Below are 19,747 nucleotides of genomic sequence, written 5' to 3'. Positions count from 1 at the left end.
ATTTTTATTCTGGGGGTATCGTTCCTATGCAGAGGGTAGTTTAGTGTATTTATTGTGTTGAGTTGAATGTGCTACTTATTTTGTGCTGTAATTACCTTGTGCCTTTTCTACCTTTTTTCTTTTCTTAAAGCTGACTCGGTGTAAATTGCTCAGAATTCACATGCACTTCTATAAAGGTGGAAATGGCAAATAAAACTCTTGAATCTTGAATCTTGGATATATACATTTTTTCTTGTAGCAACCTGAATGCAGCATAGCACATTAGCAAATAACATCATCAGCCTATGATTGACTGACACTACTGGCCAATCAGCGTGGCTTTGAAACAGCCAATCAGAGGAGTCTGAACATTCTCTCGTCCAATCACATTCAAGGGGGCGGATCTTAATAGCCCCGCGGTAGCTGAAGGAAGATGAATGGAGCGACTAGCTAACAAGCTAACAACAACATTACAGCTCATTAACATTAACTGCTTTAATGAGCTCAGAACAAGAAAACACTCAATAATTAACACATTTAGGAGCTTCTGTAGCGGATCCAACTGCTGGGGTTCAGATGATAGTTGGAACACAAGCTGAACAGGACAGCTAACTGATGCTAACTGATGCTAACAACAACATTAGCATGCTGGAAGGAGCCTCTCTGAACCTGAGACTCTGAACCAACAGGAAACATCTGGAGAAGGTAAGTGATGTCAAGAAGCACTGTTTTAACTCTGAATGGAAACCTGCTGTTTATTTCAACATGCAGCTTGATATATATGTAGAACTTTAAACATGCACTATCTGCAACCATCTTGGACTCTACACTTTACACCATACATCCTATATACCACTTTATAGACTGCACATATGTACATATCACATTTATTTATTGACGCACTGAACACACTATTTATTTATTTAAAAAGGATCCCCATTAGCTGATACCAATGGCAGCAGCTAGTCTTCCTGGGGTCCGAAATCAAGTACATTAAATTGATCACATACATCCTATATATATATACAACATTATATAGTGTTACACTAATATCATTCAAATTTTCCAAACATATATAAATTTCACATTCATTCATTCATTTAGCCTCAAGGCCCATCATCAAGGAACAAAAGAAAAACCATACATGACCAACACTGGACTATCGATCAGCTGCTTCAGTAATTTATTCTTAGATGGTATTTGAATGAGGAATCTTATATATGGTAGTAAACGTTAGCTAGCATTGGTGCATTTCATCTAACACTGTGTATAGCTAACTTTACTGTCTAAGATAAGATAAGATACGATGAACCTTTATTAATGCCCAGAGGGAAATTCAGGTGTCAAAGCAGCAACATCAGCAAACAGAGTGAAACACAGGAGAGGTAAAGGTATACACACATTATAAAAACAATAATAGAGATATAAAAGATACAGAGTGAATGGGTGAACATAGTGTGTGCAGTCCATCAATAAATAAATGTAGTATGTGCAATGAATAAATGTAATATGTGCAGTCTATAAAGTCTAGTTTACTCATTTATTTTGGTATAAATTACTAGTTTATTTTGGTTGAAATGTGAGCATGTTTTAGCCTGATATCAGTAAAACTGGTTACACTCCGTTTCCATCAGTCAACACACTGGAGTGAGCAGATTTAAAGGTCTGGACCCAGGAAAAGCAGGTCTGGTTCCTTAAATCTAGCTAAAGATAAGATCAGATATTCCTTTATTAGTCCCTCAGTGGGGTAATGTGCAGTGTACAGCAGCAAAGGGGATAGTGCAAAAAACAAGACACATCAGCTAACAGTAAAAAAAGAGCTAAACAAAGTGTAACAAAAATATAAAAATAGGAGCAGTATATACAGTATTGACAATAAACAGACTATTAACAAAATTGCACAAGTGGAAAATGATATTGCTCAGTGAAAATGAATGAATGAAATTCCACCTGAAAATATCAGGTTATGTCAGTTTTTGGTGTGTAAGTGTAAGTGGTCTACTGGGAGCAGTGCTGGTTGTGGAGTCTGACAGCTGCAGGAAGGAAGGACCTGCGATAGCGCTCCTTCATACACTTTGGGTGGAGCAGCCTGTCGCTGAAGGAGCTCTCCAGTGCTGAGATGGTGTCCTGCATGGGGTGGGAGTCTTTCTCCATCATGGATGACAGCTTAGCCATCATCCTCCTCTCCTCCACCACCTCCACTGTGTCGAGGGGGCATCCCAGGACAGAGCTGGCCTTCCTAAACGTTTACTATCATATTATTCTCTCAGCTGTGCACTGTGAATCCCTGTTCTGATTTTCTTGTTAACATAAAGCAGAGAAAACTATACCATTTAACCCCATTTTGTTCCCCTCATACAGGCTGAGGTAACCATGTACTCGAGCCCCAACAACCAAATGACGTCCAGCTGCAACAACAACAACAACAGCAGCATCACTGGGCTGCTGGGTGCCCTGTGTGACAGCAGCCTGTCCGGGGTGTCGTGGAAGCGCCGTGCCCTGGGTGGAGTCTCCAGAGAAGGTTTCCGCAGAGCTCTCAAGAAGTGTGCCTACGGCGCCCTGCTGTCGAAGCTATTTCAAGATGACACCAAAGGGTCCGCCTCGGGACCGAGTGCCATGGCTAACACGCCGGCCAAAAACAAAGTCCTAATGATATGTTTTGACTTGCGGGTGGCCGGGTGCCGAGAGGAAGCAGAGAGGTTGGAGGAGCAGCTGGGGATGCTGCCGGAGGGAGCATCCCCAGCTGGCCTGAAGGAAGTAGACGCAGTTCTTGAGCTCTTGGTACATCTCGCTGGTTCGGCACCTCCACCTCCTACCTCTTTCAGCCAGGACTACATGAGACGAGAGAGACCCGTGCTGCGGAGGCCTCGGCCCTGGGGCTACCAGAGCGAGGAGCTTCAGAGGCTGGAGGCCCGGGCATGGGGTCTAGTGTGTGGGGAGGAATGGGGGACTTTAGAGAGTCTGTGTGGAACTCAGAGGCTGATGGATGCCCCTCCAGGCACAGGACTGCTGGCTCTGAGAACTAAATTGGAAACGGAAGAAAGATTTGAGAGGGAGACCAGGATGACGCTGTTTGGCGCACTGCAACACACTCGCACCTCAGACATAGACATAAGACTGGACCTGCCTCCTGTTCCCAGTAATGTTGATGTAACTGGGCTGGCTATAAGGGTATGACACAATGCTTTAGTCTACTATCTAATGCATGTTGTTAAGTTTGAGTTGTTTTGTCATGTGGTCAGTTCAAATTGATTTTATCCCAGTGGGTCAATTTTCCAAAAGTGTTTTATATATGTTTAAACACTAGTGTTGCAATAGTGTCATCATGAGGATTAATTGTTGTCTGTGCAGGTTCCCTCGTGTTTAGATCAGTCTGAGGATGAGGGCTTCCAGTCAGCTTCCAACATGACCCCAGACTCCCAGTCGGAGACCAGCCCCATTCCAGACATTGATATATGGGAGGCTCTCCGCACGTTCGTGCCTGGAAGACGTCGCTGCTGGGAGTCTGTTGGCTGGTAAGTGACATGTCAGTTGCACCGTTGAAAGTTTGATCATAAGAGAAACTTTTACATAGATGTATCCAATCAACAAACAGTTACAGAACAAAGTTATTTAACATGACGGGGGCCACAACTCCCAATTATTTTCATGATGTTTTTGGTCAATTATTTTTGATTAACGATTAATCATTTATTCTGTAAAATGTCAGAAAATGGTGAATACCCATCACATGTTCCAAGAGTTTAAGGTGATGTCTTCAAATTGTTTGTTTTGTCAGACCAACAGTCCAAAACCCAAAGATATTTAATTTACAACAATCTAATATGGAGAAAAGCAAACATTGCATTTTTGTTTGATTGAGATCAAAAAGTTATCAAAGTTGTTGGAGAGAATTTTTTTTGTAGTAAATATGATTAGATGATTATTTTCATTATTAATTAATCTGCCGATTAATTCCTAAATTAATCAATTAGTTGTTTGGTCTAAAGAAATGTCAGAAAATAGTGAAAAAACTAAGGCAAAAGAAGAGCATAACTTACAAAGTCAACAATGTATTACAGAGCTCCACTTCTAATTACTTGTATGTTTTCAGTTTTGCTCTCCCTCTCTGGAACACAACACTAAATTTTACAAAATGTTTCCCTGCCAGCCCACCGGGGACGAGAGAGTCACTCTATCTAACGGAGGGAGGCAGGGAGGCCTTTGACCAGCTCTACCGTCTCTGGGAGGGGGAGATGAGGGTGGTCAGCACGGCTACACCCTCTCCTCTCATCCCGCTGCCCCTGGACTCTCAGGCACAGCTGGTATTTGACCTCCTCAACGTCTTGATCGGAGTGGCGTCCACGACCTTCCCTCTCAACCAGGTGCATTTCATTATCCTTATTTATCAGTCTCTTAAAGGTACAGTGTGTAGGATTTGGTGGCATCTAGTGGTGTGGTTGCAGATTGCAACCAATTGAGTACCCCTCCGCTCACTCCTCCCTTTCCAAGACTGCGGTACCGTGAGCTGCCGAGTGCAAAACAGTGGTAACACCGTTCTCCTCTCTCAGAGGCCATCCTCACCATTATAACACTACTTTAGGAGCAAAGGAAGTCAGACGGCGGCTGGCGGTACCATGGTTTTACACTCTGCAGCTCACGTTACCGCTGTTTCACAAGCGTTGGAGAACTGCGTTAGCTTCGCTAGAGCCAGAGTTTGGTTTGGCCGTTCTGGGCTACTGTAGAAACATGGTGGACTCCGTGAAGAGGGCCCGCTCCATATGTAGATATGAAGGGCTCATTCTAAGCTAACGAATACACAATGATTCTTAGTTTCAGGTGAGTATACACTAATGAAAACATAGTTATGAATATTATATTAAATCTCTACTAATAGATCCCCCGAAATGTTACACACTGTTCCTTTAAATGCAATAAAATGCAGTTTCTGTTTTAGGGGTCTGTCAGACTGAAGTGATAAAAGCACTGTGACAGCAGACAATTACTAAAAAACACAGCGAGGAGGGGAAATGAGAGAAATCAATGGGCAATCTGTGCATGTGTGAAATAAACAACAAACCCAGTGGACTTATAAAAGCATATTACCTCAAAACTAGAAAAGAAATAAAGTGACAGTGTCAAGCACAGTCAATCGCCTGACAAGATACATTAAATGATGAAGGAATAAATGAAACTATTCCTAACGCCAAAAACAAAACCACAGGAGAGCTCTTCTGTTGCTTTATTGTTTCCCATTAATTTTTTTTTTATTATATCTCCAGACGATTATAGTTATTTACTACATAAATTGAATCCTTATTCTCTTTTTTTTGCTCCCTTGAGTTCTCGCTCCCGAACAGACTTTATCATTAACATGCAGGCTGGTAGAAGAGGTGACACAGTTATATCACGATGTACAATCTAATGTAATCTAATAGTTCTTAGGGGTGGGGCGGTTGACACAGCATGGTATCGCGATATTTTGCATAAATGTATCGACACACGGACATCAAGTATCGATCTTTTATTACATAAACTATTAATATTGCAAATACAATGTAGACTCTAATACAAACAGTTCAGTTTGTCAGGTGCATGATGCAACATTTATGTTTTTATGACGGTGTGTTCCTATTTTGCTAAAAATTATTTGGCAGAAATGGAATCAAATATTCATAACTATGTTTTCTTTAGTGTTTAATCACCTGAAAATAAGAATAGTTGTGTTTTCGTTACCTTAGAATGAGCCGTTTATATCTACATAGGGAGCGGGTCGTCTCTCCGAGGAGTCCGCCTTGTAGCACCGCCATGTTTCAGCACGGGCTTTGCTCCAAATGACTCTAGAGAGGGCCATTTGCATTTTTGCGTCGGCCACCGTAGCTCTCCCAAAACGCTTGGCACGGGGGAGAGGCTTCAGTTTAGGGCTGGGCGATACAGCCTAAAAATAATATTGCGACATTTTTTGTCTGTATCGCGATACACAACATATATCGTGATAGTTTCAAATATCCTCTAAGCACTTCATAAATGCTCGATTTAACCCTTTGATGCATACAATCAACAATACAATCACACCATTATGATGATTCTTGTAGTCCCTGCAGCATATGTCTGCATTAAAACATTCTTAAGTGTGAAGTAACTTATTGTTATGTTTACCAGGAAGCTGTTATAACATTGCTGATAATAAAAATGATTATTTTCCCACTAGTGTGGAAAGACTCACCAATCGCGAGATGACATGAGAGCATCCTTTAAACCTTGCACGATTATCTCGCCCGTGTGATCAAATGAGAAGAAGCTTGTTTGAAAGCAATTACTCTTCAACTCCCAGTTGGCTGATACTCAGCCAGGTATGGCTCACACGTTCTGCTAGACCACGGATCGGTAGATGTAGAGAAGTGGGTCACCTCTATTAGGTGGTTGGCCAACTTTTCTGTCACTGAAATGTAGAACTCTGGTAGAGCTTTCTCCGCAAAAACATTGCGACCAGGCAGTTCACCCATTTTTGGATCAAGTGTCTGAATGAGTCTTTTGAATCCGGGCTTTTCAACTATGCTAATCGGCGTTGCGATGTAGCTGTTTACAGCAGCCGTGATTTCTTTCCATTTTGCACTTTTTTTGTCTTATGGGATTGCTTTGGAAAGCGAGGAAGCCAGAGTCATTTGCTTCTGGGCTGGTTCTGGTTGCTTTAGTCGTGTCTTTCGCTTTCTCTGGGCCGACTCCTTCTCTCTCCGCTGCGGCTGCTTCCCTCCAGACCAAAACACGCCGGCCGCATACGTCACACACACATTTGCCCAGGAGAGTGGTTTGGATGGGCGCGGCGTCTGTGACGTATGTGTATGTGTGTGTGTGTGTGTGTGTGTGTGTGTGTGTGTGTGTGTGTGTGTGTGTGCAGCCATAGGAGAGAGGGAGAGAAAGAAATGCCAAAGCGAGTCTCATTCCGGCGGGGTGGCCTAAAAACATTACATGACAATTTGTAGTCGATGTTCGCGATATAGTCATTTTATACACCGCGCATGGGACAAGCCGCGATACAGCGACTATATTCGATGTATCGCCCACCCCTACTTCTGTTGGTTGCAATCTCCCACTAAATACCGCCAGATCCTACACACTGCTCCTTTAAGTTGAACTATATTGTAGACTGTAATACAAACAGTTCACTTTGTCAGGTGCTTCATGCAACATTTATCTTGGTCAGTCTGTTTGCTTGTCTGACAATCCCATTTTGCTGCAATAAAAATGATTGAAGTGAGACTGAAGTGGAAACTGTATTTTATTGTCATGCACTTTGGTGTAATGTTTCTTCCGTGCCTTCAATTTGTTGGTGACCTGTTTTTGTGTACGAGAGATGCCTCTCTCGTTAAGCAGCCTTGCTATATTCGCGTACACTACGCTGTCCCTCACTGTCCCGATCATCTGCCGCTTGATTCTTCCTCTCCGCGGACGGCCAGGAGCTCCAGCACCTCGAAATCTTACCACATATCCATAATAAAACTGTTAGTTGTTCTCTTCCAGTGTAACGTAGCTGAAAACATTCCTGCTGCTGTCGCTCTGTTTGTTTATGAGCCACGGCGACCTGTGACAATTGCGTCACGACTGTGCGCCCTCATTTCCAACCAATGACATGATTTGTCCCGCCTCGTTGTTAGCGACCCTGGTCTGTGCACAATTCACATTGAAATCGACCCTGGTCTGACCCACCTCTCGACCTGGGTCGCAAAGGCGAGTTGATCAATGCGGGTTAACCATTTCATACACACAATCAACCCTGGTTCAACCCTGGTTGAGTCCTCGGTGTGAAAGGGGTATTAGATAAAACAGATGTTGACAAACTGCATAATTTGCAGTTGAAAAAAGGTAATAAATCGCTATATATCTTATCGCAATACTCAGCATATCGCAATAAGATCGTATCTTGACTTAAGTATCGGGATAATATCGTATCATGAGGCCTGTGGTGATTCCCATCCCCCTAAAGGATGTCCCTAGTCCTGCATCAGATGCAACTTCTGTGAGGCTTATAATGTAAAAAGTTTGGCTGTCAGAGAGGTGTTTATTAAACTCAAAGGTAATCTTTGAGGCTGTGCTTTGTGCTATTGTCTGTGTTATTTCTGTCCCCCCAGAAGGATCCTGTCTAGGACATTTGTATCCAGTTCTCATAAAACAACCACAGGAAGGACAACATAACAAACACCTGATTATGTATTGCGGTCTAATATAATAACAGCACAAACCGTGCCTTCAGAAATCACCATGGAGGTGACTCTCTGACAGCCTCCACAAAAATTCGATATTGTAAGCTTTAAAAAGCCGGTCTTTGCTGCAGGGCTATTTTATTGGATGTTATTAGACTGTACAGTTAGTCATTGTATTTTGTCCACCATCTGTAAATATGTAATCTTCTCCTTCGCAGAGCGTTCAGTTTGACGTCAGACCTGGTGTGTGCGTGTCGGGAGCCTCTCCAGAGAGCGTGTCTCGTCTCCTGGGGGAGCTGGCCCAGTACGGCACCCACTACCTGAGGCTCAGTCGCTTCTCTCTGCAGAGCGCTGACAAAAAAGGCCTCGTCTTCCAGGTGTGTTTGCATAATCATCGTTAATGCCGTTGAGACTGCACATTTTACCCTCCCTTCTCAACTCGTACCCTGCATGGGACTTCTGTTGTTACCATTGTTGTGGTCTTCAATTCAGTTTGTTTTATTCGTCCCTCAAGGGGCAATTTGAGACAAGTGAGTTTGCAAACACAAATACACATAAAAAATTCATTCGCACAAACAGTCTAAAAGCACAAATATGATCATAATGATAATGATAATTTTAATAAACGAGGGTTAATGGCAGTGGGAAATCTGTAGCCACAATATCTTAAGGGGCCGTGTCCACCGAAGCGTTTTTTTCCTGAGCATATATTTTTAATGCTTTGCAATGGGAGCGCTGTGTATTTATGCTGTGGTCAAAACACCATCAGCGTGACGAGGCGCTGAGCATCTTTTCTGCAGAGAGTGCTGCACGTTTGCCGTTTTTTTTCAAGTCGCCGATGTGTGTTCAACTTTGGGTAAAACGCTGCGCTCGTCACTGACACTTTAATGTACCTTAAAGGGAGTTTTGTCAAGTATTTACTAGTCTTATCAACATGGGAGTGGGACAATATGCTTTCTTTATTTAAATGTATGTATATATTTATTTCTGGAAATCAATTAACAACACAAAACAATGACAGATATTGTCCAGAAACCCTCACATGTACTGCATTTAGCATAAAACAATATGCTCCAATCATAACATGGCAAACTGCAGCCCAACAGGCAACAACAGCTGTCAGTGTGTCAGTGTGCTGACTTGACTATGACTTGCCTCAAACTGCATGTGATTATCATAAAGTGGGCATGTCTGTAAAGGGGAGACTCGTGGGTACCCATAGAACCCATTTACATTCACACATCTTGAGGTCAGAGGTCAAGGGACCCCTTTGAAAATGGACATGTCAGTTTTTCCTCGTCAAAATTTAGCGTAACTTTGGAGCGTTATTTAGCCTCCTTAGTGACAAGTTAGTATGACATGGTTGGTACCGATGGATTCATAAGGTTTTTATAGTTTCATATGATACCAGTATCTTCACTCTAGCATTAAAACTGAGTCCGCTACAACCTAAAAAATCAATCAACGCAAGTTGCGTTAATGAAATTAGTGGCGTTAAAACAAATTGGCGTTAACGCGTTATTATCGACAGCCCTACTTCTTATTGTTTTTACTTTGGACTTATGTTGTCCTCATGTCTGAGGCACTGGACCAAACAAATTTCTCCGTGTGGGATAATAAAGCTCTGAATTCAAACCAAACGACTCGCCAAGATGTTTCCTCGCCCAAAAAAAATGAACATGACCTACGGATCCATCCTCTCCCCCTATGTGCTTCAGCCTCCCTTCATCCAGAGCAAACACTCTATCTCATGCTGACATGAATACTTCGGCAGATATTCTGTATCATAGCAACCAAAGCGTCTCAGCTTTGTTGGACACGGTCCCTAACACTGTAAAGGCACATTAAGTCAAAGAGTGCAAAAGTACAAGTGCTTTTATCAATCTATACTGAAGGTAAAGTGGACATTTCTGTGGTTCTACACCTTCATAGATGATGAAATAAAATAAAAAAAAAACATTGTGTTTCCCTCCAAGGCTTTTACAGGCGGTCTGCGGAAGTATCTGCATTACTACAGAGCTTGTGTTCTCAGCACTCCGCCCACCCTCAGCCTGTTGACTATTGGCTTCCTCTTCCGTAAAGTGGGCCGCCAGCTAAGGTGAGGCCAAACCTGCTTTCATGTGTCTGGTGTTGATTTCACACTTTTGAATCTCAACCTCAACCCAGTCGACAGTTTGTTTGTCCGAGAGCACCTTGATGTAAATATCATCAGATCAAAAAGATGTCTGCTTTCTTTTAATCCGAGGTACCTGTCAGAGCTGTGCTGTGTAGACGGGCCTTTGGGTGCAGGCCAGGCTACCTTCCCTGTGGTGAGTGCTCTTTTTATCTGCAAACTGCAATGTGTCATCCATCATGGCTGTGTTTAGCCTATCAGATGGGGTGTCAGCTCAGTGCCATGTGGCTCTCCTCAGGGTGTTAAACTGATGTCCTACCTGTACAATGAAGCCCAGAATAACTGCAGCAACGAGAACTATCCGGTCCTGCTGTCGCTGCTGAAGAGCAGCTGTGAACCGTATACACGGTCAGTCACTGTGCTCCTCATACACACATAGTAATAGAACCCAAGGACATTTCAGTGATATGCAGAACTTCCTATATTGATATTTTTTTCCAGGGATTGTCAGGTCTGACTCTTGTTACTGTGCTTCACTTTAGGTTTGTGTCTGACTGGGTGTACAGCGGCGTGTTTCGGGATGTTTATGGAGAATTCATGATCCAGGTCAATCAGGACTATCTCGGCTGCAGAGGTGAGACGACACACGCACTCTCCTGCCGTCTTCAGTCAGCAGGTTCTGAAAATGAAAAGCCTGCCCGACAGATTGTCTTGCAGAAAAAAAAAATAGATTTCATTACAGCCTTTATTGCCTAGTTGGATTTGTCCTTGTGTCTATAAAGGATGAAGTTATTGGATGATAATCAGTGGGAAACAAAATCAGCTCCCACAGCTTTAGAGACCAGAGCCGTCTCCGCTCTGTAAGCCACAGGGACGGAGACAAATAAGTAATGTTTCTTTTATTCTATTCAGCCGGTACTACGTGCTGGCTGGAACATTCTCTTACATTTCTTCTCTTGTATTAATTGCCCTTGACAAATCTGGACAAGCTGACTTATTTTTTTTTTTATATCCAATTAATGTCTTTGCTCTTTAGGAGAGCAGAAGAGTAGAGTTGAGACAGGAGGAGATGATCCTCGCAGGGCAGATAAATACAGACCCGTCTGTACTCTGCAGGAACCGGCTGGCTCAAGATTTAAAGGGATAGTTCTGGTGTTTTGAAGTGGGGCTTGTATGAGGTACTTATACATAATAAGAGCAATGCTCACGGGGGATCTCTTGTTGGGTCTCTAAACTATGGAGTACGGTCTAGACCTGCTCTATATAAAAAGCGTCTCGAGATAACTTCTGTTATGATTTGACGCTGTATAAAAATAAATTGAATTGAATAATCAGTGTATTACCTACAGTAGATGACGGTCGGCACGCCCCTAGTTTGGAGAAACAGACAGGGGTATGGACACAGAACAGAAGCAATGGACTGCTGTGCTTCTCTGATTCCAGCTTCTTAAATGTGAATATTTTCTGGTTTCTTTCCTCCTCTATGACAGTAAACTGAATATCTTTGAGTTGTTGACAAAACAAGACATTTGAGGACGTCATCTTTGGCTTTGGGGAACACTAATCGACAATTTTCACCATTTTCTGACATTTTATAGATCAAACAACTAATCAATTAATAATAGAAAATAATCAACAGATTAATCGACAATATAAATAATCGTAGGTTGCAGCCTTAAACGGACTGTTTGTAAGAATCAGAAATGTCTTGTTAACAGCGACACCTGTGTCCGTTAAGTCTACAAAAGTCAGCGTCCTGGTGCTCGCGCTTGTGCTCGCTCTACATAGACATGAACGAGCATCACTCAAAACAGTGAGGAGACACACGTCAGCTAAAAGCACAATATCACTCTATATTTCAGCTGCTTGGCAGTAATGTTAGCTGACCAGACGAAGGTCTCTCCATGAATCAATGCTGATCCTAGTTTTGGCTTTTCCTGCCTCAGAAGAGATTAGATTTTGTGTATTTTGTGAAAACGAGATATGAACATATTATGCTAGAGCTGAAATGATTTATCAATCGGCAGAAAAATAAGAAGCAACTATTTTTTGATAATCGATTAACCATTTAAAGTAATTTTTTTAATAAAAATGCTCAACTTTCCGCCTTTCGTCACATTAATCGATAGCGTAAAATAATGGTTAGTTGCAGCCCTGTATTAGGGAATTGTTTGTAAGCAAATAATAATCTTGATGAAAGCCTGTTCCTTAAATGAGTACACGCTGTAATTGCTTCATTTTGACAGTACTCCATAAATAAGGTTTTATATGAATCATTACAGCCTGTCCAAATATTGTATGTCATGCAACACCCCATTCAAGGTCAGACCATCACCTCGTCTTTGTCTGGCTAAGAGGTTCATTTGCTCATCGGCTACACCTCATCAACTTCTGCAGTGAACCTCTGCACTTCTCGCTCCTGCTTTTTGGAGGACACACAAATGTCATTGTTCTCCTCCAAGTCCGTCGGCCAGGGAAGCAATCAGCGGCTAAGCTTTCTTGGCAAGCCGCGGGCTTTCTGTAAAGAGTCCTGGAAGCTCAGTGCATTCATGTTCTCTTATGCTTTTTGCTTAGGATCACTGAGCTAAGCGCCAACAATTTCCAAGTGTTAATTCAAGCGGCCAGAGTTTTGCCATGCCCCGTAAGTCATACTAATAAGGAAAAAGTTTTAGGCCTAGTGTTACTCCACCACTGTTTTGACTTCAGTTGTGAGGGTGCTGTTCTGTTATCAGAGGCATAATGGAGCAGGAAAATGACTTGGTCTAAACAGTAGAGCAGCATGTAATAGGCGTCTTTACATTTTGTGCAGACAAACACTTCTGGGTCCAAGGCTACACGCTGATCACAAAGGATGTGGAGGATTGCGTGCCCGTCTTCCTGAGACACATCGGCAATGATGTGTATGTCTGTGGGAAGACTATCAACCTCCTCAAGATCTGCTGCCCGCAGGTTTGTTTTGCATGTTTAACACATTCATATATGCAGACGGGGGGGGATTTCATGCACATGAATGTTGTGTAAAGATATCAGTGCATATAACCTAATTAAATCTTAAATTTATTCAGTACAAAGAAAACCTTTGACTGTTGTTTGCTGTGAATAAATTAGGCGTATAAAATGTTAAGATTACCCCACCGTATTTATGTGATCTGTTCTTCTTGATGTTCAATTGTATTGGCTCTGAGATCGGCTCTGCCGTCCACAAAATCCACATGCACTCCTCAATTATCTACCTGCCACAACATGCTTCTACCCATTTGGAAATCCATGCTGCCCAAAGGGGATGGGACAAATAATCAATACTGCAACATATGGGGACACAGGCTTCTGCAAAGCGGTACCAATACACATGCATCAGTAGTATGATGAATTGTCTTGTGGTACTGAGGCAGAGCTGTTTTCATCATCAACTCTGAACTGTTACGCTCTCATGTCTCTCACCGCAGACTTTTGCCAGTTTTTGTAATAAAAAAACCCAAATATTGCCATTTTAGATATATATACTGTCCTCTTTTGTGTCAGCTGCGCTATCGTGATGTATCCAAGGGTGAAACGATAAGTCGATTAATCCATTAGTCTAGGGGTCAGCAACCTGCGTCTCTTCAGCTCCTCTCCAGTGGCTCCCTGTGGATTTATAAAAATGGAAATGAATAACTGTTTTTTGTTTACATTTGCATTTTTATTAATCATTGTTGTAGGTCTATGGTACGACGGTACGACGGAGTATTAGGGCCACATTGAGGGGAAAAAAATTAAATCTGAGATTTCGAAAATAAAGTCATAAGTTTAAGAGAAAAAAGTCGTAATATTATGAGAATTAAGTCATAATATTATAAAGTAGTATCTTACGTGTTATTTTCTTTTTTTCTTTTAAAGTTATGACTTTATTCTCGTAATATTCCGACTTTTTTGTCTCGTGATGTTATGACTTTACTCTCCTAATATTCTGACTTTTTTTCTCGTAAAGTTATGACTGCATTCTGGAAATGTCCGTGGCCTCTCAATGTGGCCCTAATACTCTGTAGTATATTTTCTCTTTGGCCCTCACTGCATTAGACTTATATAATTTATACTTAGACTATAAACTGTGTTACCTTCATCACAGTATTCAAATGTTTCTTATTTCCCTAAAATGGCTCTTTAGATAGTAAAGGATGCTGAACCCTGCATTAGTCGATCTACGGAAAAATAAATTGGCTACTATTTTTTTAATTTGTTTTTACTTAGTTTTTATTGCAGTTTCAGCAACTTATACAATCATCAATTGGCTACTATTTAAAATGCTTACCATTCCCTATCTCAATTCCTACAATGTGAGCATTTGCTGCGTTTCTCTGTATTATATCAGTGTAAACTGAATATCTTTGGGGGTTTGGACCGTTGGTCAGGCAAAACGAGACATTTGAAGACGTCACATTGGACATTAAGAAGTTATGATGAGCATGTTTCAGTCTTTTCTGATATTTTACAGACAAAACAAATAATTATATTAAAAGCAGTGTTGACGATGTTCTCCAGTATACACTATTTGTTATAATGGTTAAAGTGGGCTTTACACCCCGATCCTCACATTTTTGAAGCAGGAAATGTTTGACATTTTTGTTTTAATAGTTGTCGACACATTTCCTGTCAATGGACTCAATCTCACAAATTGTTTCAAATCCAGATGGTATTCTTGATATATCTGAGATATCTCAGAATTGCCTGTACGGTGAAACCGATGCTGTTGTGCACTAAATATAGTCAACGTATCATTATGTGTTCTCAGCACTACAGCCTTTAGAGCACCTTTATAAAAGCCTCGTCCCTGTATATGAATGGACCCCCCACTCTGCATGGTGACAGGAAGCTTAGCATGTCAGACGAATGGAAAGCTTCAGCGAAGCATTGGAAGTTTTTATGTAATCTAATCGTATCTAATTTCCTCTCTTCTCTGTGACCCGCCTGCTGATTCCCCAGCTCATAATGTTTTTTCATGACTCGACCTACCTGACCTAAACCGCAGGGCCCGTGCTCCTGACTAATTGGCATTGTGTAACTACAGTGTTTCTCTGTATGCTAATTTCCACCAGTGTTATTTCTGGAAATAAATTACAGGATGGCTTTGGAACACATGTGAAATTATGTGTATCGAGAAAATACAAGTGAAAAGATTGTCTAACTAACGGCTATCCAGTCGGGTTGATGTGGATAAAGATGACATATTATTTTAGGAAAAAAGTACTTTATGGCTACGGATGTTTTGAAGGAGACATCCAATGCACTGCTGTTTTTTTACTGTGTGGGTTCAGCTGGAGACATTACTTAGTCCTCTAGGGACGGCTGTTGTAAATTAGTATTAGCTATAAACCCTGATACATTGCATCGGACAGCTGGTTTCAGTTTGTCTGTGTATTTTGTATCTGTTCCGACCAAATAAACCATAATAGTTATTGCAAAGAGACAAAACACTACAAGCCACATTGCTTTCTTCTGCAGCTGATGGTACATTGTTTGTAACAAAAGCAGTCAACAATGAAAGTAATCGTTAGTTTCAGCCCTATAATTAGTTGATCAACAGAAAATTAATTGGATTATTTGGTTAATTGATTAATTGTAATTTTTCAAGCAGAAAAGCCAACATTTGCTGATTCCAGCTGCTCCACTGTTTCTTTGTCTTATATGATAATAAAGACACTTTTCACTCCTTCCTGAGGTTTAATAGACCAATCAATTAATCAAGAAAGCAGATTAATTAACGGTGAAAATAATTGCGAGTCCAAAAAGGAACTTTGTGGTCGAAGATATGAAAACACATGATTTCACTAAGACATCACGATGAACACTTAAAACAATGAGCCTCTTTTTTAGTACAGTGATCAACCGCTTGGATCAAAAACTGTGGGACAGAATCATTCCTATACAAATGCTGTTTAAATGATTTGCTTATAGTAGTCGAGTAGTCCACTTACAGTGTTCATTTTGGGTCTTTTCATACATGATAAACTACGGTAAATGTTTTTTTTTTTTTTACTCTCTTGATACTTTGCCTCGCGGTAACCCATCTGCTTCCTGCTCGCTACCTGAGGCTGCTGCACATTGAAATCATGACGGGGAAAAAGTCATTTAGTCTCAAATGAAAAACATAGTCACCTCGAAGCGTATGACAAACTGCCAAAAACGAGATACAGCAGCGAAACCTCCTCAGGCTACCTCGTGTGTAGTCTGCTCAAACAACGAGAAACAGCCACGGCTGCTAGAGATGGAGGCAGAAAACGAATGTGCAAGGGGAAAACACCTGTGGTGGAAACAGTCAACAAAATTCAGTAAACAGTGAAGCTGTCTGTTTCACTACTTTATATTCATGTAATAAATATACAAATGTCATGTAGATGATGATATATATGATAGACGTGATCAGTATAAGACAGGGCTCTGCAACCTGCGGCTCTTCATCCAGTGGCTCCCTGTGGATTTTTTAAAAAAATTTGTGGAAATGAATAACTGTTTTTTTGGTTTACATTTTTATTTATCATTGTTGTAGTTCTATGGTACGACGGAGTATTAGGGCCACATTGAGGAAAAAAGATTTCAAGAATAAAATCATAGTATTATACAGTAGTAATTTTACGTGTTATTTTCTCGTAATATGACTTTTTTCTCGTAAAGTTATGACTTTATCCTCGTTATATTACGACTTTTTTTTCCGTAAAGTTATGACTTTATTCTCGTAATATGATTTTTTTTCTCGTAAAGTTATGACTTTATTCTTGTAATATTACGACTTTTTTTCCCCTATAGTTATGACTTTATCCTCGTTATATTACGACTTTTTTTTTCGTAAAGTTATGACTTTATTCTCGTAATATTACAACTTTTTTTCTCGTAAAGTTATGACTTTATTCTCGTAATATTACTTTTTTTCTCGTAAAGTTATGACTTTATTCTCGTAATATTACGACTTTTTTTCTCGTTAAGTCATGACTTTATTCTCGTAATATTACAACTTTTTTTCTCGTAAAGTTATGACTTTATTCTCGTAATATTACTTTTTTTCTCGTAAAGTTATGACTTTATTCTCGTAATATTACTTTTTTTCTCGTAAAGTTATGACTTTATTCTCGTAATATTACGACTTTTTTTCTCGTTAAGTTATGACTTTATTCTCGTAATATTACAACTTTTTTTCTCGTAAAGTTATGACTTTATTCTCGTAATATTACTTTTTTTCTCGTAAAGTTATGACTTTATTCTCGTAATATTACTTTTTTTCTCGTAAAGTTATGACTTTATTCTCGTAATATTACGACTTTTTTTCTCGTAAAGTTATGACTTTATTCTCGTAATATTACAACTTTTTTTCTCGTAAAGTTATGACTTTATTCTCGTAATATTACGACTTTTTTTCTCGTTATAAGTTATGACTTTATTCTCGTAATATTACGACTTTTTTTCTCGTAAAGTTATGACTTTATTCTCGTAATATTACAACTTTTTTTCTCGTAAAGTTATGACTTTATTCTCGTAATATTACAACTTTTTTTCTCGTAATATTATGACTTTATTCTTATTATCCCTAAATGTGGCCCTAATACTCCGTAGTACATTTCTTTGTCCCACACTGCATTAGACTTATATACTATATACTTGGACTACAAGCTAAAATGGCTCTTTTGATCGTAAAGGTTGCTGACCCCTGGTATAAGAGGTTTACATATTTTCTCTTACCTGTTGTGTCCACAGCACTACATCTGCGGGTCGGAGCTGCCGGTGCCTCGCATCTCCGTCACCTTCTCCCTCCAGGAGGTGGAGGAGATCGAGAGGGACTGCGCTGTGTATCGCGGACGCATGGAGCGGGTTGCTAAGCACAGTGCCATCAGCAGGGAGGAGCAAGTAATGATACTCATGCATATTGTTCCCATGCAGTAGCATCTCGCCTGTGATGTATATGTTTTACAGTTATTCTTCTGAAGTCTGAGCTTTTGTTAATAATGCTCCTCCTCCGATGTATCTGACAAGAGCTTTGGTCAAATTAGCATAAAGAAAGATATAAGAATGTGTGTTCCCATGTTAGTAGTAGGGCTGTCAATCGATTAAAATATTTAATCGCGATTAATTGCATAATTGTCCATAATTAATGGGGATTAATCACAAATCAAACACACGAAAATGTGCCTTAAAGGGAGATTTGTCAAGTATTTAATACTCTTATCAACATGGGAGTGGATAAATATGTTGCTTTATGTAAATGTAAATATATATTTATTATTGGAAATCCATTAACAACACAAAACAATGACAGATATTGTCCATAAACCCTCACAGGTACTGCATTAAGCATAAAACAATATGCTCCAATCATAACATGGCAAACTGCAGCCCAACAGGCAACAACAGCTGTCAGTGTGTCAGTGTGCTGACTTGACTATGACTTGCCCCAAACTGCATGTGATTATCATAAAGTGGACATGTCTGGAAAGGGGAGACTCGTGGGTACCCATAGAACACATTTACATTCACATATCTGGAGGTCAGAGGTCAAGGGACCCCTTTGAAAATGGACATGCCAGTTTTTCCTCGCCAAAATTGAGTGCAAATTTGGAGCATTATTTAACCTCATTCGCGACAAGTTTGTATGACATAGTTGGTACCGATGGATTCATTAGGTTTTCTAGTTTCATATGATGCCAGTATCTTCACTCTAGCTTTAAACTGAGCCTGTTACAACCTAAAAATCGCGAGTTGCATTAATGTGTTAAAGAAATTAGTGGTGTTAAAACGAATTTGCGTTCTTATCACGTTGATTTTGACAGCCCTAATATTTTTAAACACATTTTCTTCTGAAGTCTGGGGTTTTGTTAATATTGCTCCTCATCAGTTATGTCTGACGAGAGAAAGATATCAGAATGTGTCCCCATGTTACTCGTCAACATGGTGTATTACCTTCATAAAGACACCTTTATGTCTCTGCTAGCTGACTTAAATGGATTCTTAAAAATCAAGGGGAAGCCTCAACTTCAGGGAGAGAAGGCAAACCTGCAGTTAGACAAGTCATTACACAGGTATTGTCCCTTAAGACAGAGAGAGGGTTTTTTTTACATAACATGATCCATGATGGTGACACTGCCCCTCAAGTACTGAGAGTTTCAGCAGCGAGTCATTATAATGATGCAGCTGAAGTCTGGGGCTTGCACGCTGCTTGATTTAGTGTATCACCCTGGTGTGTGTGACCTATATTGTCTATGTGTGCTGGTGGTGCTGACTGGCAGAGGTGTGGGGGAGGAGAGGTGAGCTACGGGGCAGCCGGATAGATATTTGTTAATGATGATTTCTTGTCTCTCTATTGTAAGGCGCTGCGAACAGAGCAGGCACGCCAGGAGCTGATCAATCAGGTCAGAGAGTCAGCGGCCAAAACCCTGGAGAGCATCCGCGGTCAGTGTTACACACACACACACACACACACACATACACTGCGAGTTTAATTTTATATGCTGCT

The 19,747-nt window shown here is 40.6% G+C and overlaps 1 protein-coding gene across 1 annotated transcript in view; it reads left to right on the top strand.

Moving 5' to 3' along the window:
• The first annotated feature begins 387 nt into the window (after window positions 1–387).
• tubgcp6 (tubulin, gamma complex associated protein 6) overlaps window positions 388–19,747 on the top strand; it is a 47,953-nt gene continuing 28,593 nt past the window's right edge. The window contains exons 1-12 of the mRNA XM_037766138.1: window positions 388–684; window positions 2,341–3,150; window positions 3,331–3,494; window positions 4,130–4,343; window positions 8,378–8,536; window positions 10,136–10,257; window positions 10,405–10,468; window positions 10,571–10,680; window positions 10,815–10,906; window positions 13,082–13,221; window positions 17,995–18,144; window positions 19,602–19,683. Coding sequence (XP_037622066.1) covers window positions 2,353–3,150; window positions 3,331–3,494; window positions 4,130–4,343; window positions 8,378–8,536; window positions 10,136–10,257; window positions 10,405–10,468; window positions 10,571–10,680; window positions 10,815–10,906; window positions 13,082–13,221; window positions 17,995–18,144; window positions 19,602–19,683 — 2,095 coding nt within the window. The 5' untranslated portion in view covers window positions 388–684; window positions 2,341–2,352. The remainder of the gene's footprint in view (window positions 685–2,340; window positions 3,151–3,330; window positions 3,495–4,129; window positions 4,344–8,377; window positions 8,537–10,135; window positions 10,258–10,404; window positions 10,469–10,570; window positions 10,681–10,814; window positions 10,907–13,081; window positions 13,222–17,994; window positions 18,145–19,601; window positions 19,684–19,747) is intronic.

This window comes from Sebastes umbrosus, chromosome 4 (genome assembly GCF_015220745.1).
Source record: "Sebastes umbrosus isolate fSebUmb1 chromosome 4, fSebUmb1.pri, whole genome shotgun sequence".
Taxonomy (NCBI): Eukaryota; Metazoa; Chordata; class Actinopteri; order Perciformes; family Sebastidae; genus Sebastes; species Sebastes umbrosus.
This window is presented reverse-complemented; position numbering and strand designations above follow the sequence as displayed.